This window comes from Mustela nivalis (assembly GCF_964662115.1).
Source record: "Mustela nivalis genome assembly, chromosome: 4".
In the NCBI taxonomy this organism is placed as follows: domain Eukaryota; kingdom Metazoa; phylum Chordata; class Mammalia; order Carnivora; family Mustelidae; genus Mustela; species Mustela nivalis.
The window spans coordinates 86,335,450-86,357,810 of NC_139023.1; the positions used below are offsets into that span (position 1 = coordinate 86,335,450).

At 37.8% G+C, this 22,361-nt stretch overlaps 2 protein-coding genes across 9 annotated transcripts in view; one reads left to right on the forward strand and one right to left on the reverse strand.

Annotated features, from left to right (window-relative positions):
* Positions 1-10,983, reverse strand: part of AFG2A (AFG2 AAA ATPase homolog A) — a 331,896-nt gene extending 320,913 nt beyond the window's left edge. For 4 of the 7 annotated variants that reach the window (XM_082728226.1, XM_082728230.1, XM_082728229.1 and 1 more), the window contains exons 1-3: positions 10,741-10,966; positions 5,339-5,460; positions 3,933-4,090 (exon numbers count right to left, since the gene is read on the reverse strand). In XM_082728226.1, coding sequence (XP_082584352.1) covers positions 3,933-4,090; positions 5,339-5,460; positions 10,741-10,903 — 443 coding nt within the window. In that variant the 5' untranslated portion in view covers positions 10,904-10,966. Of the gene's footprint in view, positions 1-3,932; positions 4,091-5,338; positions 5,461-10,740 lie in introns of all 7 variants that reach the window. The other 3 variants (XM_082728231.1, XM_082728227.1, XM_082728225.1) reach the window with 2 other exon arrangements.
* A 133-nt stretch (positions 10,984-11,116) lies between these two features.
* Positions 11,117-22,361, forward strand: part of NUDT6 (nudix hydrolase 6) — a 52,989-nt gene continuing 41,744 nt past the window's right edge. Inside the window, exons 1-3 of one of the 2 annotated variants that reach the window (XM_082727829.1) lie at positions 11,117-11,576; positions 14,915-15,118; positions 19,297-19,352. In XM_082727829.1, the coding sequence (XP_082583955.1) occupies positions 11,333-11,576; positions 14,915-15,118; positions 19,297-19,352 (504 nt within the window). In that variant the 5' untranslated portion in view covers positions 11,117-11,332. The remainder of the gene's footprint in view (positions 11,577-14,914; positions 15,119-19,296; positions 19,353-22,361) is intronic. The other variant, XM_082727828.1, reaches the window with a different exon arrangement.

Sequence of the window (22,361 nt, forward strand, 5' to 3'; positions counted from 1 at the left end):
GTGCATATGTGCCCTGTGGATGTATGCATACACTGAATCACAATAAAGTGTATTTTTTATTATGTGTCATAGCCAAAAAGCACTTGAAAAACACTGGCCTAAATTAATCATTCCCTTTCTGAAACTGCATAGCTTGGAGAAAGGCTTTTATTAATAGCTTATTTCCTTTCTATAATTTATAAATTAACTTCAAGGAAAATTAAGTCCTTTATAGGATATTACCTGAAAAGGTAGAGATAAGAAAAAAGGAGAGTAATGGTATAATGGAATTTACTTCCAGAGAAAGAACATACCTTTCTCCAGAAAGAGAAATATGAGAACTCCTTCTCCTACTAACGACTATCTTCCTAGAAGGCTGCTTGAGTACAAATAGGTATATCCTAAAGTCATTACACTTGTAAAGAAACATGTTCTTGGAGAGTTCTCAGAATATGAGCATTTTTCCTTCTTCCCCACATGCAAGTAGCCCATACCAGCACAGGAGGCCTAGAATTGTGAGCTCTGCCAGAGATCTGTGGAGAAGTAATAGTTTAGCTCAGAAAGAGGTATATTAGTAGACCCATCTAGTCCAAACCTAAGCCTTGTTCTCCAAACACTTTATTAGCAAAAACAAAACCAATATAGTCAACCTCGTTATTTCCAGATTCACCTACTTGCTAAAATTTATTTGTAACCCTAAAATCAGTATCAGCAGAGCTTTCCTAGTCATTCATAGACATGCACAGAATAGGCAAAAAAAAATTCAAGTCACTAAGCACTTTCCTAGCTGAAACCTAGAAAGTACTCTTATTTCAATTCTTTCAGAGATAACTAGAGGGTGGAGAGTAGAGATAGCAGGAGGCAGTGCAGTGTACAGCAAAAAGTCCCAGCTCCTGTACCAGCCGGAGATTTGAATCCCAACTTTGACATCTGTTAGTGAGGTGGCCTCAGGCAAGTCACATAACACTTCTAAACTAGTGCTGCTCTTTTATAAAATAAAAAAGATAAAATCTATTAGAATGAGTTGTTTTAAGATTATAATGTATATAAGATATACATATTTCTGTATATTAAATATATACCAAATATATTAATGTTATTAATATATTATTTATAATATACATTAAATATGCATTTAAATATAAACATGTAACATTAAACATAAACATATATTCCATGTATGTGTAAACATACATACCCCTAGGAGCAACGGTTCAGTATTTGCTAATGTAGTGTTCACAGAAATTTTATAAAACATACTGCTAATAATGAAAACTGACTGTATATTCATATAAAGGAGAGAGAGAAAAACAGAACAAGAAGGAAATTTCAAATCAAATATATATTCAGACTATTTAGGAAACTGTAGCTCCTTAAATGCTTAAATTCACTTCTGTTTATAGAACTCTGAAACCAGTTATACTTACTTAAACCATTCCTATTTATTAAACTCTGAATAGAAGATACTTGCAAATGTGTATAAGAAGAGTAAAAAATACTTTAAAGTTTTGCTTTTAAAAAAAGAATGGGTCCAGATAAAATCACTTCCACTAGAAGGAGCTCTAACCTCACTAATAAATCTTTTCCGAAGCAAATGAAGGATTTAATCAGCAGAATAAAATAACTGATTTTTCTTATTGGAAATTAAGTTTCTTACCTAAACTCTGCCGCTAAGTTTAAAACACAAGGGTTTTTTTCAGTAAAATTTTAAAAACCAAGCTTCCACCTGCTTTCGGCTTAGGTCATGGATTGAGCCCAACATTGGACTCTCTGCTCAGTGGGGAGCCTGCTTCTCCCTCTTCTTCTGCCCTTTCCCCCTACTCATGCTCTCTATCTCCCTCTTTCTCTGATAAATAAATAAAATCTTAAAAAAAAAAAAAAAAAAAAAAAAAACAAGCTTCTTTTTAAAACATACAGTTCCTCTACAGCAGACAATCATTATCACCTAAGACTGCTGCGCCCTCAAGAGGTCACAAAAAAATCATCCAAAAAAATCCAGTCAACTGATGACTGCAACCTGCAGCACTGCCTCAAAACAGTCTAAAGATTAGTATTATTTAATCTGAGTAGAACTACTACCTAACCCATATAATAATGGAGCCCACTTCCTCTCTTTAAGAAAGGGGCAATATGGGCATTTTGAAGGAGGATTAAATGAAAGAAGAGGAAAAAGTGTGTGTGCACGTATGTGCTCGTACATAGCTGGTACACAACATATGTTGAGTTCTCTTCTCCTCTTTTAATTTTATTGTTAAAGTCTTATTAATTCCTCTGAAAAAAGTTTCCTGGCTTATAAATACACACACACACACACACATACACACACACACGTATACATGTATACATATATATATATATATATATATATATATATATATATATATATATGCTGAAGCTCAAGCTTGGAATCTACAAAAGTAGCAAAAGAAAACAATAAAATCAAGCTAATGACGGGCACCTGAGTGGCTCAGTCAGCTAAGTGTCTGCCTTCAGCTTAGGTCATGATCCCAGCGTCCTAGAATTGAGCCCCAAGTGAGCTCCCTGCTCAGTGTGGAGTCTGCTTCTCCATCCTATTCTGCCCCACACCCCACCCCCCGGCTTGTGTGCCCGCTCTTTCTCTCAAATAAATAAATAGAATTTTTTTAAAATGTATTTTATTTATTTATTTGACAGACAGAGATCACAAGTATGCAGAGGCAGGCAGAGAGAGAGGGGGAAGGAGCTCCCCATGGAGCAGAGAGCCCAACAAGGGGCTCGATCCCAGGACCCCAAGATCATGACCTGAGCCAAAGGCAGAGGCTCAATCCACCGAGCCACCCAGGGGCCCCAATAAAAAGAATTAAAAAAAAAATAAAATAAAGTTAATGATTGTTAAATGTTTTGTGATTCTTGCATATAAAGTAAACACATCCTCAAAACTGTTAGTAAGGTAGTATTAAAGTATCAAAAGATTCTTTTTATGAACAAATTTTGGTAAGACTTGCATATGCAAACTGAGTTACAATCCTATTAGATATAGAGTATCCAAGAGGATGAGTGATAAAGGTTAACTGTATTGATAAGGTGATTCAATTAGCCTTTGGTAAAGGACATTTCAAAAACTGACAGAAATAACTATTTTACTGGAATGAATCATCACGGAGTTAAAGTATATAACTGGGTACTTTGCTTGAAGATATTTGGTGTTTTTAAAGAGTTACTTATTTGAAAGAGAGAGCACATGAGCACACGCAGGAGTTGTGGGAGAGACTCTTCAAGTGGACTCCTCACTGAGCGGCAGAGCCCGTGGGAAAGTGGGGGGCTCAATTTCATGACCCAGGGGATCATAACCTGAGCTGAAACCAAGAGCTGGAGGCTTAACTGACTGAGCCACCCAGCATCCCTGGAACAGTCTTGATTAAAACTTGTTTCTTGCCTATTCACAGTACTCTACTCCCTCCTTCACAACAGCCCTAATTACACTGTTAAACAAGATGAAAACCGTTGTTAAATATTCATTAATACTAACTCCTCTCGCCTAAAATATCAGAGCATACTCTAACCACAGGATACCAGAAAGTCTCTAGTCCATACATTAGGTGGACTCATCTAGCTTGTGCTAATACAGCACACCACCAGCCACTCACCATGAGGCTATCAAGCACTTAAATGTGGCTGGTCCAAATCGAGATGTGCTACAAGTGTAACACACACACTGGATTTTCGAGATTTAGTTTGAAAAGTATCTTATTAATAGTTTTTTATAGTTACTATAAGTTAAAATTTTATGATAACTAGTTAACTATTAAATAATACTTAAATAATAATTAAATTAAATGTTAACTATTTCACCAATTTCATTTTCCTTCTTAAATATGACTACCAGAAAATGCAAAATGCATATGTGGTTCACATTTGTTCTATTTCTACTAGGCAGCACTGATTCAAAATGTCACCAAAGAAAAGAGCCAAACCTGAGTGCCAGGTCCATTTCCTCAGCCTGTAGCACAGCACCCAACAGAGGCTGGACTTGAATGGCATCACCAACTCTCACACCCACATTCTTCTGTGCCATTTCACTCAGGCCAACCTTGCCTCCAGGAAATCCTGCCACAGGCCAGGCCGTATAGACCTGCCCAGAACACAGGAAACAAAAATACAAGAAAAGAAATATTCACAGATTATCATTAATTTATAAAGCAGAAAACTAAGCACAGCTAATCAGATGGATCTGCAAAACACAGTCCTTAACCCCAAGGAGTTACAACCTCACAAGTTACAAAAAAACTTTTAAGATAAAAATTATATCTTCTTGTGAAGATTAGCAATGATCCCACAGTGAAAATGATTTGAATATTTGAAAGGTAATTTAGGAAAAGAGACAAAGGCATTAACATATAATAAATAGAAAATAGGAAAAAATACTAGAGACAAACTAACTGTAAGGTAATCCAGCCTGAAACATAAAATACATCCAGGAAATAGTGAAGGACCTGGCACAAGAGCTTCATGAGAACCTAGATTTCATCAGAAGTAAATGTTAAGGGACAGAAGCAAAGACTTCTAGCTCCAAATAGTGGGCTGAGCTCATATATTTATTGTCTTCCACAAGACACAGCAAAGGACTTTTTTTTTTTCTTTTTAAGAATAATGAAAAGAATGAAAGGTGTGCCATCAGCACAAAACAGCTTTTGTTTTTGTTTTTGTTTTTAAAGATTAAGAGCAGGAGAGCACAAGTAGGGGGAGTGGCAGGTAGAGAGAGAAGCAGGCTCCCAGCTGAGCAGAGCCTAATGTGGCACTCAATCCCAGGACCCTGGGATCATGACCTGAGCTGAACCAGTTGCTTAACCAACTGAGTCACCCAAGCGCCCCAGCACATAACAGCTTTCAAATCATTTTCAGAGGACCTCGCTGAATGAGAGTACCCTGGCTAATGAAGCAGTAGAGGAAATGGCAGAGGCAGAGATTGGCAGCAGGGCAGAACCACGCAAGGTTCTGGGCTTCCAGCCTCAAGTATGATGAATAGTAGCAAGAACAAACAGCTGAAAACAGGAAGGGCAATCAAATATTTGTATACAGAAGAGATGACTTTCATACTCCCGAACAGCATTTCTGTGGAAAAAAAATATAACTAACAAACTGGGGGGAATAGGGCAGATACTATGTGTGTCACTACCTCAGGAGAAAAGGCATCTCTCTACATTATGACATTTATGGGCTACTATTCCCAGGATAGTCACAGATATCAAAGAAAGGAAAAGTTTATAAAGATGAAAGGGTCTTTTAAAATATAGTTTTTCATTTATTACTGCTTTGCTGAAAATCATAGTAAAAAAAATCTCAGATCTTTCTAAATTAAGGAAATGAAAAAGACTCTTACCTCTTGTTTTCCATCCAAACTGGTAAGCAACACTGGTCGACCTATACATATATTTGCAGATTTCATAGTGTTGAGTCCAAGCTGAACAAGGGAATTCTGGAATGTTTTAGGAACTTTGTCATCTACCAAAAGGGAAAAAAAAATATCTTCATACTATTTTATAGCTGAAGTTAAAGCCTGCTTTCTTTTGGTGTAAATAAAAATCTTCTAACCACATAACCACATGAATGCACTTATCATACCCTAGAGAAACCAGTTCTAATTCTTGCTTCTTATTAACAAAAAGACTTAAAACCAAACCTTTTTGAGGGTCCACTGACTGACAATATGAGCGCCAAGTAAAAAAATATGTCTTATGGGATAGGTATTCGTTTTCACCCTCTAAGAAAAATAAACTCTAATTTCTTTAAAAACTGAACATACCTGCAATAGTCTTTTCATACTCACATAGTAACATTTTGTACTACAGATTCTAGTTGAGTTAACTACTAGTATTCAAAGACTTGAGCTGGGCAACTGGCATCTAGTTCTAGAGGGTTAAATTACATTTCCACTTCTGATCCACCTGATACCGTCAGATATTTTTCTTTTTTAATCTCAAGAATACGTGGGTAAAATAATAGCACAAGTCTTATCCCTTAGGCAAGCACAAACAGACTAAAATGACCATTATTGTTTTCAACTTTTGGCCACAAAGGGGACCCAGCTGGCAACACCTCTGAAAATGATGTGCTAACATGTCCACCCTGCCCCCTCCACTTCCTCAAGGTCCATATTTGGTCCTTCCTCTGATTCCTCCAGCACCCTATGCTGTCAAATATTAGCATTTATCATCATAATATATATTTGTTTTATAATCTGACTTTCTCTTAAACCATATGCTGCTTTGGGGCACAAACTGGGTCAAATTCATCTTTGTATCTCCAATGCCCAGGAGTGCATCAAATATAGAAGTTGCATAACAGGGGCACCTGGCTGGCTCAGCCCTTAAGCGTCTGCCTTTGGCTCAGGCTGTGATCCCAAGGGTCTTGGGACTAAGCCCCGCATGGGCTCCCTGATCAGCAGGAAGCCTGTTTCTCCCTCTCCCACTCCCCCTGCTTGTTTTCCTTCTCTCGTTGTCTTTCTCTGTCAAATAAATAAAAATCTTTTTAAAAAAAATTTTAAAAAGAAGTTATATAATAAATATCCATGAAATCAATGAACATAGTAGGTAATTACACAATGTTTTTCTTCTCAGCACAAAATCCATGAAACACTTATGAAATGTAAGCCCGTCACAAGCTGTATTATAAAATTTATTTTTAGGGCGCCTGGGTGGCTCAGTGGGTTAAGCCGCTGCCTTCTGCTCAGGTCATGATCTCAGGGTCCTGGGATCGAGGCCCGAATCAGGCTCTCTGCTCAGCGGGGAGCCTGCTTCCTCCTCTCTCTCTGCCTGCCTCTCTGCCTGCTTGTGATCTCTCTCTGTCAAATAAATAAATAAAATCTTTAAAAAAAATTTTAAAAAAATAATTTATTTTTAGACACATATACCATAATCATACTTCTCTAATATTAATGTTCCTTAATAATAAATACACAACTACTTTGTAATTTAAAAGGAACAAAGCAAATGAAAGCAAAACCAAGAACCATGTCTCATTTAATTATTTTTTGCCACTACAAAATAACTACCCCATATATGTACTTTCCTTCTGTCATCAGCTGAACAAATCTAGGAAAACAAAGCATCTCATGGAGCTAAAAGTAACAGTACTGAGCATTTATAAAATAAGCATATTTCATAATATGAAGCTGAAAAGAAATTCAACTTTTCTATGAGCATTAGGCCTCTTACAAAGTTTACTCATCAATAACAGCAAAGTATCCTTTTGGTGATCACATAAGGTTCAGTTTCTGCCACTTCTCTCTTCCTAAACCTTAATGAATTACCCTTCCCTCTTGATAAGTACCTCACAGATGTATTAAATCCTTGGCAAGATTCTAGGTTTTCTTCTCTTACTTCCAGCCTGTCCTGCGCATTCACTGTGCACCAGGGTTGGACAAATCACAAGTTCTCTAAATACCTCCACTTCCTCCTTATGAAAATCACATTCAAATTCTCATCCACTGGCCCTATTTCCTAACATATCTCCATGTATTTTCTCACAGCATTCAAATCTACTCAAGCTATATTCCACACAATTCCTTTCAGCAGTCCTCATTGCTCCAATACTGTACTTTAAAAATACATCTCAACATCCACTTTCCCCATTGGTTAACTATATATTTATTGAGCACTTCATGTGCCAGATTAGTAAACGTAATTTCAAACAACCATCACCTCTTCATTGGTTCATCCAGCAAACATTTATTATGTGCCTACTTCACAGCAGATAATATTTTAGGCACTAGGGATACAAAGTAAACAGAAGTGGATGGTCCTAGGCCTCACAGAGCTTAAAATCTAATAGGATGAGAGAGTTATTAAACAATCACTTAGTAACTGTGTAATTTTAAACTAAAATTAATACAATGCAAGAATGACTAAAAAAAAGAATGACTAAGAGTGCTGAGAGAGCCTATTATGCAGAATCTAATTTGGAAGAAACAGAATGGTCTACGGCCATACCACCCTGAACGCGCCCGATCTCGTCTGGAAGAAACAGAATGCTTCTCCAAGGAAGTAATGTTTAAAAATTCAGATCCAAAGGAAGAGTAGGAATTAACAAAAGAAAATAATTCCTGGCTTGTACAAAGAGGTCTGAACAGAGGGCAGCATAGTCCATCTGAGGAACAAGTATAAGCAAAATGTCAAGAGACAAGAAGGGGCCATGTAAGGAAGATCAAGATCTCCCAGGGCAGTAGGCTACACCAAGCAGCAGTTTGTTATCTCTCTCTCTCTCTCTCTCTCTCTCTCTCTCATAAGTAAATAAAGCTTTAAAAAATAAATAAATAAAATGTTTAAAAAAAAAAAAAGGAAGAAAAATCCAAGAAAAGATGTACAGCACAATGCTATACAAAGTGTGGTCAGCAAACTATTTGTTACTGTCATGATGGGGTAAGTACAACAAATAAGGGTTTAGAAGCTTTTATTACAACTGGACAGAGTAATCCTACATCTGTTGAATCTAATAGAAATTTCTATTTTTGAACTTATTTTTCTAGTAATTTCTTTTTACTGTATTTTACAACAGTACTGTGCTATGACATATCAGTGAGAGAGAGAGAGAACAAGCTGAAGGAAGAGCAAAGGGAGAGGGGAAGCCAGGTTCCCCACTAAGCAGAGAGCCTGATGCGGGGCTGGATCCCAGGACTCTGGGATCATGACCTAAGCCGAAGGCAGATGCTTAACCGACCCCTACATACCGTATTTTAAAAACTTTAGGGGTGCCTGGTGGCTCAGTCATTAAGCAACTGCCTACAGCTCACGTGATGAGCCCAGCATCCTGGGACCCCCTGCTGGGCAGGAAGCCTGCTTCTCACTCTCCCACCCCTGCTTCTGTTCCCTCTTTCCCTGTGTCTCTTTCTGCCAAATAAATAAATAAAATCTTTAAACAAACAAATACACACACACAACTTTACCTACAGAGTTTAAATAGTATTGGTCTAGAAGATACCCAAACCAAGATTCAGAAATAGTATAAAGTACAAATATAAATTAAAAAATGATTAGCGTATAGACGGAAAACTCTGGACATTGGATGAACTTGCCAAAAAAAAAAGGGTGTTAGGACTAAGAACTGAGGAACATTTGGCAGCCAAGTAGAAAATGAGCCTGCAAAGGAAACTGAAAATCTACCTACCAACGAAAGGATGGGGAAAAAGTAGGAAAGTAGGAAAAAAAGTAGGAAAGTTAAGGGCACATAGCCAAAAATTAAAGTGTTTTTTTTTTTGTTTTTTTTTTAAGATTTTATTAGCGTAAGTGAGAGGGAGAGCACAAGTCAGGTGGAGGGGCCAGAGAAGAGAGAGAAACAGACCTCCCACTGAGCAGGGAGGCCAATGAGGGACTTGATCCCATGACCCTGGGATCATAACCTGAGCCAAAGGCAGACACTTAACTGACTGAGCCACCCAAGCACTCCCCAAAATTAAAGTGTTTTAAGAAAAAGGAAAGGGTAGACAATGCCATAAGTTGCTGAGAGGTCAAGTAAGGGAAGTAAAGAAAAACTGTCCTTTATATTTATAAACATGGAGATGATCAGTGACCAGGACAGGGATAGTTTCCATAGAATGATGGGATACTGTCAGAACTTAAACGTCAAAATTTTAATAGGCTAACGAGTAGGTGAGAGATGAGGAGAGAGACGACTCCATTTATGAAACTTGGGAATGAGGTACACCTAGCTGGCTTGGTCAGCAGAGCCTACAACTCTTGATCTCAGGTTCTGAGTTCAAGTCCAACGTTGTGAGATTACTTAAAAATAAAATCTAAAAAAAAGAGAAGAAATTTGGAAATGAAAGAATGGAAAGAGGTAGGGTGGTGGTAAGAAGAAAATGTGGGACTTTTGTTTTAAGATGTTAGAGAAATCAGCAGGTTTAAATTTCAATGGGAAGGATCCAGTTGAAAGATTAAATACACAGGCCAGAACAAGTTATCCTCTGATCCTTAAATGAGACTGAAAACACTGTGCTAATTCTAAGATTGTCATTAGGGTGTATGTTAGACATAAAATTCTTGCCCCCAGTTTAGCTGGTGTTCCATTTTTTCAAAGCTATGACACCGTTTCCACACATAGAAGCTTTAACAACTAAATTTTATTTTCAGATAAATCCGTTCTCCTAACTCAAGGGAGCTCTGACCTAGGATAAAGGCTTTAAAGTCAAATTCTGCCTGGCAGTTGGCACCTGTGGAACCTGGAGCCAATCACATTAACTATTCTTTCTCTCTCAAATAGGCATAATAACACAGCATCCATCTTCCAGGGCTCCTATGAAGGTTAAACGAGATATGTATGTGACATACCCAAACTACTGACAACAATACTATGTAATCAGTAGCTGTTATTAAATACTAGAATCTGTGTAAAAGAACAAATCCTGAAGTCTTTCATTCTTGGAGACACATTAATCTCTCTTAGGAAAGATGGATCCACATCTTTACTGAACTGTTTAGTTTTCTGGTATATATATCCTATGCTCATAGTTTTAAGTAATTTTGCAGTTAAATGTGTCGTAAATCTTAAACGAGGAAAAGTTGTTTCAAGCTCAATTTACAAATTCAAAACAATTTACAAAAGTGATGGCGTGACTTATCCACGGATAAGCCGTTTCTGCAGGCACGACTTCGGGTGAACACACTTGCGTGCCACTGTCACACCTCTGTGTCGCCCAATTTTCAAAAGCCTGAGCACCTTAAAAGCGGCATCACCTAAAGGTCTACATCTTAAGTTGCCGCCCCTCCGCCTCCACCCAAAACGCTTTACCCTTTTCTAAGAAGTTGGTCACAACCAGAATCCCGGCCGTTGCCGCCGCTCCTGGCCCAGCAGAAGATGCCGAGGGCCCCAAAAGAGTAGAAGCAGAAGAGGGCGAGGTTGAACCATTGTCTGCGCTTTGATTCAGCCGTTTTCTGTTCTTTTTGGAAGACATGATCACAAGGAAGCCTAGGAAAGGCTGCAGCAAAGCCGGCTCAACGTGCTCGAGTCTCTGGAAGAAAAACTTCCGGGGCAGAAGTCACGAGACTCCGCCCTCCACCGTAATCCCCCAAGTGGAGCGCAGTGCTTCTTCCCGCCTTTCCTATCCCTGAACAAACGTCTGTTGACTTAAACTAGAAAAAGAAAGTGGTGGAAAGGTTTCTCTCTGGCTTTCCTGGAACCGGGCAAATTTCTGAGAGAAGCTGGTGGACAGGACTTCGCGGTTACTTCCGTATAGCGCCGGAAAAAAAAAAAAAAAATGTTGTAACGTTAGCACAACTTTTGGCTGGCACTCTTCTAATATTTACGGGAGCGACCTCCGCTCTGGGAACTCCAAGGAAACTTGATTTCAGGGCCGAGCTAGCGGTGGGACGCCAACGCGCCAATGCCGCCTCTAACTAGCGGGAGTTTTCGGCGCGCAGTGCTCCTGCGAATCCGCAGCACGAGGCTGTTGTTCGGCCACCGCGGGGCTTCGGGCGGTCCGCGTTGCAGGTGGGACCCCCCCGCCGGAGCGGAAGAACTGCGGGGAGAGCTGGACAGATTCGGGGGCGTCTCGGTGCGCCTGGCACGGCGCGGCGCCTTGGACCGCCTGGACGCCGCCTCATTCCAGAGGCGTTTGCAGGGCAAGTGTGCCTGGGCCGTGGGGTTCCCTGGCTCCGGAACCTTTCTAATAAAGTAACCGGGGCCCCCATCCACCTAACACGGTCTCCGTCAATCAAGTACCGAGTCCTAGGGAGAGAGGGCAGGCGTGACCCGTACCAATTTCCCCTGTTTCCTTTCTTGGGCCCTTTGCGGGGAGGTTTCTGAGGCACTTGGTTGAAATTGTAACTATTCCAGACTTGCTGATCGGCAGCCCTAGTTTCTGATCAACTTACAAGTGTGTGACCTTCGGCAAGTTCTGTAAACTATCATTTACCCTTCCATACTACCGGTTAGTAACGCACAGGGTTGCTGGGGGGTTACGTAGCGTAATGCATATAATGTGTGTAGCTTGGCCTCTACCACATGCGCTCAGTAGTGTTAATATTTACCGGGACTTAATTCTGCGGGGCACTTTGCCGGAGACAAAGCTCTACGGGTGGTGAACAATGAATGGACCAGAGGGGTTGGTGAATGAATGGACCAATTGTGTTGTATGTGTAATGGAAAGGTACTTCTTATTATTGTGGGTTCTGGTTAAATTCACTGTTGGAAAGGGAGTGGGGTCAGGCTGACGCATCAAGGGAGTTGGGTTAGAGCAAGTACAGGTGACCATAAACAGGTTAAACCCAACAGGACTTAGCAATGCCATGACTGGGGCCTATTGCAAGAACTGGAGTTTGCTAGAGACAAAGCAACAAATCTTTTATGATTAACCAGGGAGGGTAGTGGGCGCTTTCAGTCTTCAATAAGAAAACTCTCTGCTTTCCTTGAACTTAAGTCTAAAGATAGGAAAGACAGCTTAGATGGAGGCGCTTTCACTTTGAGAGAAGCCGGTGATTAGGTTCTTCTATTCGACTTGAAGGCCTAGCACGGAAATTCAGCATTGGAGAGATCCTGTCACTCAAAACTTCAGATAATGAGGAATATGGCAAATGAGTGTTTATGTAAATATAATTCAGCTAGTTCATTCTTTAATCATTTTCCTTCCCAAACTACTTGCCTCTTCACCGCATTTTCTCTCCTGCTTGTGAATAATTGCTGACTCCAACAGTATCAGCCATAGAAGAATCAAGCGAATGTTCATCCTTTAATGTATCTACCGATGTGTGGGAAGACACAGGTGTTTATTGCACAGACTTGTTACTTGTCAGTGACCAGGCAGTTAAAGCACTTCCTTAGTCTAAAAGGCAAAGCGTGGGTGTTGGGTTTAAAGTCACACATCCAGATTTCAGGTCCCGGGTTCTGACGGGTGCTTAGCCATTAGGCAAACCACCACTAAAAATATTGGCCTCTTAGGTTGCTTAGGTGAATAATGCCAACCCTAATTATTTTACTGGATACATGTGGTGATCAAAGATAAATTATAGGAAACTAATTTATAATCTACATAGTGCTATATACTTTTTATAGTTTTTTTTAAATAAAATATTCTATTGCATTTATGAATTCCTATTGCTAGACACTTAAAAACTTTACAAATATTAATTCATTTAATCCTCATAACAACTCTGAGGTAAATACTGTTACCTTTATTTTAAAGGTAATGGTACTGAGGCACAGAGAGATTAATTTCCCTTGGCTCTGGAATCTGTTGTTAATGCATTATGCGGCCTCTAAGAGCTAGTGCAAATTTTGTTATTAAGTCAAACCAGCTTTTCACTTGATTAGAATGATTAGGGAGGATATGGGAATTTCCTGGGGTCATAAAAATGTTCTGTAATCTTTACTGGAGTGTGTTACACAGGTGTATGTATGTGTCAGAACTCCTTAAATGTACACTTAAGATTTGTGCCCTTTATGTAATTGTACATCAATTTTAAAAAGATTTAAATCAGAGAGAGAGATGGGTGAGAAGGATCTGACTCCATAGTCCCAAATCAAGCAGCTTTTGTGAAAGGCTCCCCTGTGTTTGTCACTATATTAGATCCACTGCCTTTTAAAGAAGTAGAGAACATGGTCCTTAACAGGGAGTCACTGCACAGCTGGAGAAGAGAAGAGGCGGAAAAAGAAATTAACCATTAAATGAATAATCAAACCTTCCCACCACCACACACGTACACAATTTGCAAGATTATTGTAAAGATTAAATGAGGTGATTGATGGAGAAAACGATCTGAGAATACTACTGTATTCTTCACCCATAAATTAGGGGTGATAATACTTGCCTTTCAGGCTGTGAGAACTTAACAAGATAATATATATACAGTGTCTGGAACTTAGTGAGGACCAAATATTGGCATCTTTTTCTTCTGGTTCAATCTTAAGAGAATTTACAGAAGTCAAAACAAAAATCTACGTTTATCTTGGTTATTATTTATAAAGTAGAAATAATCTATCCAGGAGTAAGAGGTTTGTTAAATAGTTTTTGGTGTACTTATCTGAGGAAAATTATACTGTCATTAAAAACTTATGTTCCTTACAAATTTTAATGACAGCAAAATATTTACAATAAGTAGTAAAAGATATGCTGTAAATTATATATGGTGTGATGTAAACTCCAAAATTATATTCATGGAAAAATGTCAAAATTTAAGTTTTTATCTCTTCATGCTAGTAAGATAAGTTTTGATTTTTTCATTATATTTTCATTTTTTTTTTCTAGGACTAGTATACGTTATTAAAAACGTAGAGTTTGGGTGCCTGGGTGGCTCAGTGGGTTAAAGCCTCTACCTTCGGTTCAGGTCGTGATCCCAGGGTCCTGGGATCCAGCCCAGCATCAGCACAGGCATCGGGCTCCCTACTGGGCAGGGAGCCTGCCTCCCTTTGTCTTTCTCTCTGCCTGCCTCTCTGCCTACTTGTGATCTCTGTCTGTCAAATAAATAGATGAAATCTTTAAAAAAAAAAAAAAAACGTAGAGTTTTAACCACCTTGAAATTTATAAGCCAAAAATATTATGACAGAACTCTTAAAGTGTAAGTAGAAGCCCATAAGTCATTTATAAAGATTAAAATAAGGATTAAAGGGAACAGCAATTTATTTTGTTTAAATCAAGTTTTTTTGTTCATTCTACAAATATTGAACATCAGTTATGCGCCACGCAGTGTGTCAGGTGATATGAATTACTAACTCTATTCTCAAGGAATTCAGTCTGCTGGAAAAATCCCATAACAAAGTACTAATTACAATAAAACATAGCTCCTGTGCTGTCATATAAGCAGAGCATTTTAGGATTCCCCTCCCCCAACCCTTCCTAGCTAACGACTAAGGGAGGTGGATGTTTTAGGATGGCTTTTTGGAAGGGGTGATACCTGAAATGAGTTTTTTATTTCTTCGACTCTTTTCACTGGAAAATGTTTACAGATTTTTATCCTCATCTGCATTTTAGCTGCAATACAGCAATGGAGATCAGAAGGTAGGATAGCAGTATGGCTGCACATCCCTATCCTCCAAAGCCGATTTATTGCCCCTGCTGCTTCCCTGGGTTTCTGCTTTCACCATGCAGAATCGGATTCATCCACGCTGACACTGTGGCTGGGAGAGGGACCCAGCAGATTACCAGGATATGCTACACATCAAGTAGGAGTTGCAGGTCAGTTTCAAACTAACAGTAAAATTGACCTTTTAGCGGTTTCACCCAATTTTCTCTTACAGCTAAGTGGTATTTTATTCATGTGTAATGAACAGCTTGATCTTTGGGATTATTAAGAAGTGCTTTAAACAGAAGTTTGTCTTACAAATTAGCAGAGGGCAGCACACCAAGCAAGTTTGGTGTTTAGTTTTCCAGAGGATAATTTTCAAAATTTTTACATAGGTATTTGAACTTCAGTATTCAAATATTAACACTGAATTAGGATCAGGAGTAAGTCATTATGGTAAAACATATTAGTACTAATTATGTAAGTGTATTAAGTATAAGATAACTTTTAGGTGAAATTTAAGGTAAAGGAAAGCAGATTTTTTATTTGGGCATTACTTCTTAAGGATATTTGCATTAAACAGTTGTTTAAGATACACAATTTAAGTATATTATGGATTTTTCAAGCCAATGATTAACTCCAAAGATGTGGTCTTGCGAAATTCGCTCCAGGTTAAGACTGGAGTTCTCAAATTGTAGGGTACATCAAAATCACCTGGAGGACTTGCTGAAAACACCCTGCTGGGCCCCACATCTAAGAGTTTCTGATTCAGCTGGTGTGGGATGTTGCCAGAAAATTTGCATTTCTAATAAATTCTTTGCTGCTACTAGTAATGTTAATTCTGGTCCCTGGACCGTCCTTTGAGAACCAGGGCTAAGAAAATTCTTAGACTTCCAGGAAAAGTGAAATAGTAAAGACTCCTGATGACTTAAATGAAAGCAGTATTATATGTAAGCTAGTAAGTTAACTAATAATTTTATTTGCCTTCATACAACTTACAAGCGTTTTCAAAGGTAGTGTACACCTTTGAGGTTAAAAAGGAGTTGTTCAAGGATGCCTAATGTTTTCTGTATCCATGATCTCACTCACTTTTAACAAATAGAGACATAGAAATTTCCGTTCTGCTCTACTTCAAAAGACTACTTGGCAATTTGATGACACCCTCACACTTCATTAGAAAGTCATGCAATTATCAATTCATTGGTACAGTCTTTTTAAATTAGACTTTTAAATCCAGTTATTACTACAGAATTAGTAATAATATGCATAAAGAGTATACTATGAAGCCCTTGTTTGTAACTAAATACTATAGTATGTATTATAGATAAGATACACCGTAGGAGTTCAGGCAATGAGAGATCTGGAATTTGAACAGTCTTGAAGTATAACTAGGATATGAAGTGGCTATTAGGGGTGGCAATGAAATCATATAAGAAATTGTTTTGAAAAGGTATAGCATTTTTTAGGTGAAGGGAAAATAATTGACATTTATTGTTCTAAGCAACAGGAGGTAGGTATAGCAGATGAACATATCACCACAAAATACACCACTCTGAATATCTGCCATATTGATTATTTTGAGCTCAAGAAATACTAGATACAGGAAGGGTCTTTTTTTTTTTTTTTAACCTAAAAGCAGGGCATAAATTTTTTGTACCAGGAAGAGGAGACATTCTTATGGAAGATGGCGAGCTGACACCAAGTCGAGTCTATACAAATAAACCTTATTAAAATAAGTCTTGTATCCCTAATTTGCCCCCATATATGTCCTAGTCATTTTCCTACCATTTACCTCCCTTATCCCAACCCCCTTTTTCTTTTGTCTTGGCTCCATAATTCATTGCTCTTTGTTAAAATGATATATATATGTCCCTGGGCTTAAACACTTTTTTGGGATTTTCACTCCTTTTAATCATCTTCCATCACCAGCCAGTCCATGTAAATATGAAATCATATATATGTAAATATAATAAATTAAAAAAATATGTATTTTTTTTCTCCATTAATCTGACAGAAGACATTCTGTCAGCTCAGTTCACAGCCCTAGACACATAACCTAAGCGGGTAGCGGAAAAATCTTTCCTCCCCTACACTGGAATGGAGTGAGCTATGGTTTTGTTACTGTTCTTCAGACACAGCGAGCTTGTGTCTGCCTCAGAGATTTAACACCTATTGGCTCCTCTTCCTGTAATGGTCTTTGCCAGGGCTTTATCTAGCTCTTTAGAGCTGAAGTTTCTGCTCCAACATCTCAAAAGTCTCCTGACCTTCCTCTCTAAAATACAGTCCTCCTGCATGCCAGTCTCATCATTCGTGGCCCCTTTATCCAGGTCTGTTTTTCCATATAGCACCCATGACAATCTAAAATTATACCATGTACTTAATTTCCCCCACAATAATATAAAGTCTGTGAAGACAGGTATTCTGTCTTTTCCATCACTGTCTTGTCAGGTTCAAGTTAGTGTCTGGCATAAAGTAGATAAATATTTCTTGAATGATTAGATAGCTCTTAGAAACTTAAGTCCCCAGAGAGCACAGTTGTGTAGGGAAGGGACACTTGCATAGTGCAAATACCAGCTCAGAATCCAGACAGTTTTAGGGCTGTGTGAATATAAGCACTAAAAATGATACCACTCACATGAGTATTGTGAGGAATACCTGAGATAATGTGCATAAAGCACTTAGCACAGTACCTGACTAATCATAATAAAATAATAATCTCTCTTTAATCCCTGATCTCTTTGTGTTTATTTATCTTTTGAGTTGTGACCAGCAGGGGTCGCTCGCATTGTACTTTAGCTTTGCTGATTTTGTCTTTGAAGTATTTTGCTCTTGTTTATAATTCATTAGGGAAAATTGCAATTTGAGTAATCACAAGTTATTAAAATTTAAGAGTAGGTTTCCTTGACATTTCTTTGGCATTCTAACCCTTATAAAGTCCAGTTAAATTATAGTTTATTCTTTCTAATGGAAGCCAGCATTAATGTTAATTATATCTCACTTAGTGGTTTTCCTTTTTTTAAACACTAAAATGTGCAGTTTTCATTTCAGAGAAATTTGCCCTTCCTTGTGTTATATATACGTATACCTTTCTGTATTTTATTTCTACATAGCATTGTCTCCTCATGTTCTATATAATTTGTTACCTTCTCATACACACACCAGAATGTAAGCCCACTTAGGATATTTTGTTTTGTTTACCACTATATCCCTAGACCTCAATAAATGCCTGACATATAACAGGGGTCAATTACTATATAAAGAATCCATAAGTATTATATATAGGAACTTAATTAATCTTAAAAGGGTGTGTAGAATATATCTTTTTAACAATATTTCCTCATATTATGTAAATATAAATATTTTTAAATTATAGCATTTAAAGGATTTAATGCAAATCATTAAGGTATCATTTATATTTTTGACCCAGGATTGTCAAAAAACTAATAGACCTTCTTTATTTGAGTCCCTCACGTCTAGCCAAATGTGTAGTATGCTTGGCAGTGTATATACTGAATGAATAAATGAAAGGATTAGAACTTAGGACATATATAAAATAAACAGTTATCCCAAAGCAACATATTGGTATGTTATAAAAGTCATATACACACATGATAAAAAAAAAATACATACATGTAAGTGGCTTCAGGGAGATCCTGAACTGAATATTGAGATATTTGAGACTTAGATTATCAGGGGCACAACCCATGTTCTATACAAGGAATAAAAATGAGAATAGAAAAGTCACTTCATTTATTCAATAAATGTTTTTTTTTTTTTTTTTTTTTTTTTTAAAGATTTTATTTATTTATTTGTCAGAGAGAGAGCGAGCGAGAGCAAGCACAGGCAGACAGAGTGGAAGGCAGAGTCAGAGGGAGAAACAGGCTCCCTGGGGAGCAAGGAGCCTGATGTGGGACTCGATCCCAGGACACTAGGATCATGACCTGAGCTGAAGGCAGTGGCTTAACCAACTGAGCCACCCAGGCGTCCCTCAATAAATGTTTTTAAGCACTTAAAATATGACATTAAAATAAGTGCTACGGAAGGATAGAAAAATTAATTTCTTTATCTATGTACCATCAAGAATAGATGATCTAGAGAAGAAATTTATGGGACTGGTTATCCTACAATTTAGCATATGCTAGAACCATCATTAGTATTCCAGGTTGTTAAAAGAACCTGAGAAGCTGAGCAGTTTATTGCTGGAGAGATTTTAAAAGTGTCCATGGATGAGGTAGTAATTTATCTAGGCCTTCCAGGATGGGTACGATTTTGGTGACCACAGATAGGCATATGGGAGGAGTCCAAGGTGAAAGAAATATTTCTCAATTATCTTTTACTTTTCCCCCAACAGGAGCTGTATTTGATGAAAATACTGGAAAAATATTGGTTGTACAAGATCGAAACAAAGTAAGTTGCTTTTCCTTTTTAAATTTTTTTTAAAATTTTAGTTTAATTAACCTACAGTGTTGTATTAGTTTTAGCTGTGCAATATAATGATTCAGCAGTTCTGTATTTTCTCAGTGCTCATCACAGTAAGTGTACTCTTAATTCCCTTCCTCTGTTTTACTCATCCCCACACCTACTTCCCCTCTGGTAGCCACCAGTTTATTCTCTATAGTGAAGAATCTGTTGTTTGGTTTGCCTCTTTTTTCCTTCAACCATTTGTTTTGTTTAAGTTGCTTCTACTTTGTAAATTGCTTTCTAAATGTTCAGTTCTCTCTAGAGGAAAATAAAATACAGAAATTTTTATATGCTGAAGGAATTACAGAAAGATACTTTAAAAGTTCTTTCTAAGCAGTTGTGGATCAGGATTTTTTTTTTTTTAATTCAAAAATATAACTATGGAGGCCTTGAAAATATCAGGATAACCTCACATTCCTCACTATTATATTATGGCTACAGAAAAATTATAAATGGCTATATTTAGGTGGGAAGACAACTGTGTTTCTCAGAGACTGACAAGATAATCTTCCATTCATTAAGCATTCAGTAAGCTCCCATTCTGAGCCAGGCGATGAGAATACAAAGATTAATAAAACAGTTTCCCTCATGTCCTGCAGTTTACTACCTATTTGGGAAAGCAGTCATACAATAGACAGTAACATTCACTTTGCCTTTAGAAAATCCCTGAAGACTTCTCAGAGGAGATAACATTCAAACTGGGTCTTGAAGAATAAATAGGAGCTTACCAGGCCAAAAAAAGTGGCAGGGGAGTAGGAGATAGAAAAACAGAAAATTTAAATGGCAAATAAAAAGGCACAGAGAATTTACAAATGTCCTAACATGGTATCTTAGTTTGTTCAAGCTACTATAACAAAAATACCATAGACTGCGTGGCTTAAACAACAGCCATTTATTTCTTATTTGGAGGCTGCGACAAGTTCAGGATCCTACCAGATTCCGTGTCTGGTTGGTCCCTCTTCCCAATTCATAAATGTTCATCTTCTCAGTGTCCTCACATGGCAGAAGGAACAACAGTTCTCTCTGGGGTCTCTTTTTAAGAGCACTATTCCCATTCATGAAGACTCCACTCTCATGACATCATCACCTCTCATAGGTGATACCACACTGGGGATTAGGATTTCAGCATGTGAATTTGGGTCCATTCCATGTAGTGTATAAACAATGGTTAAGAATTTCATTGTGGCTAGAAGTATAGGGAGTGGTAAAATATTTTGAGTGGTAGATTAAGAACAGAATATAAAAAGCCTTGTACAACAAAATAAGTCTAGGCAACCAGAAGCAACAAAAACTTTTAAGAGAAGTACCATGGTTAGCATCAGATGTTTTCATACTTAGGACTGAAAGTGAAAGAGAATAATTATTTTGATACTTTCTGAGACTTCAGTAATATTGATAGACAGAGTCAAACATTTTTCCTTAATATATATGCTCTTAAATTTTAAACTAAATATTTGTAACAATATCTAAAAGTATTCAGAATTGCTATCTAAAAAGCATGTTCATATTTATAAGGAACTTTCAAAGTTTTAGTTAAGGCAGGATCTCTGACTCAAACGAAGATTGATTGTCAACAAATATTTTGAGTACCTGAAGTAATATTGTGCCTAGCCCTCAAGAACTTTTACTATTTATTTATTTTTTATTTTTTCATATTAACGTATATTGTTGTATTATTAGTTTCAGAGGTAGAATTGAGTGATTCATCAGTTGCATGCAACACCTCGTGCTCATTACTTAAGTGCCCTCTGTAATGTCTACACTCAGTTAATCCATCCCCTGCCCACCTCCTGTCTAGCATCGTTCAGTTTGTTTCCTATAATTAAGTATTTTAGGATTTGTTTCCCTCTCTGATTCTGTCTTGTTTTATTTTTCCTTCCCTTCCCTTATGTTTGTCTCCTTTGTTTCTTAAATTCCACATGTCAGTGAAATCCATATATGACTGAAGTGGCAAGATTTCATTCTTTTTGATGGCTGAGTGGTATATATATATACCATATCTTCTTAATCCATTCTTCTGCTCATGGACATCTGGGCTCTTACCATAGTTTGACTATTGTGGACATTGCTGCTATAAACATTGGAGTGTATGTGTTCCTTCGAATCACTATGTTTGTATACTTTGGGTAAACACCTACTAGTGCACTTGTTGGGTCATAGTACAGCTCTATTTTTACTTTTTGAGGAACTTCCATACTGTTTTCCAGAGTGGCTGCACCAGTTTGTATTCCCACCAGCAATGAAAGAGGGTTCCACTTTCTCCATATCCTTGCCAACATCTGTTGTTTCCTAAGTTTTTTTATTTTAGCCATTCTTACCTATGTGAGGTGGTATCTCACTGTGGTTTTGATTTGTATTTCCCTGATGCCAGGTAATATTAAGCATTTTTTTCATGTGTCTATTGGCCATTCAGATGTCTAATTTGGAGAAGTGTCTGTGTGCATGTCTTCTGCCCATTTCTTGATTGGATATTTTGGTTTTGGGGTGTTGATAGGTTCTTCAGAGATTTTGTATAGAAGCCCTTTATCTGACAAAACATTTGCAAATATCTTCTCCCAATCCGTAGGTTGCCTTTTGGTTTTGTTGACTGTTTCCTTTGCTGTGCAAAAGCTTTTATCTTGATGAAGTCCCAATTGTTCATTTTTGCTTTTTCTCCTGGAAGAGAACACAGGCAGCAGCAACTTCTTGCTAGATACATCTCCAAAGGCAAGAGAACTGTCTCACAGTTACGTCTTTCATCCATTTTGAGTCTGTGCATGGTGTAAGAAAGTGGTCCAGTTTTATTATTCTGAATATGGCTGTCCAATTTTCCCAACACCATTTGTTGAAGAGACTTTTATTCACTGGACATTCTTTCCTGCTTTGTCAAAGATTAGTTGACCATAGAGTTGAGGGTCCATTTCTGGGTTCTCTATTCTGTTCCATTGATCAGTGCGTCTGTTTATGTCACTACCA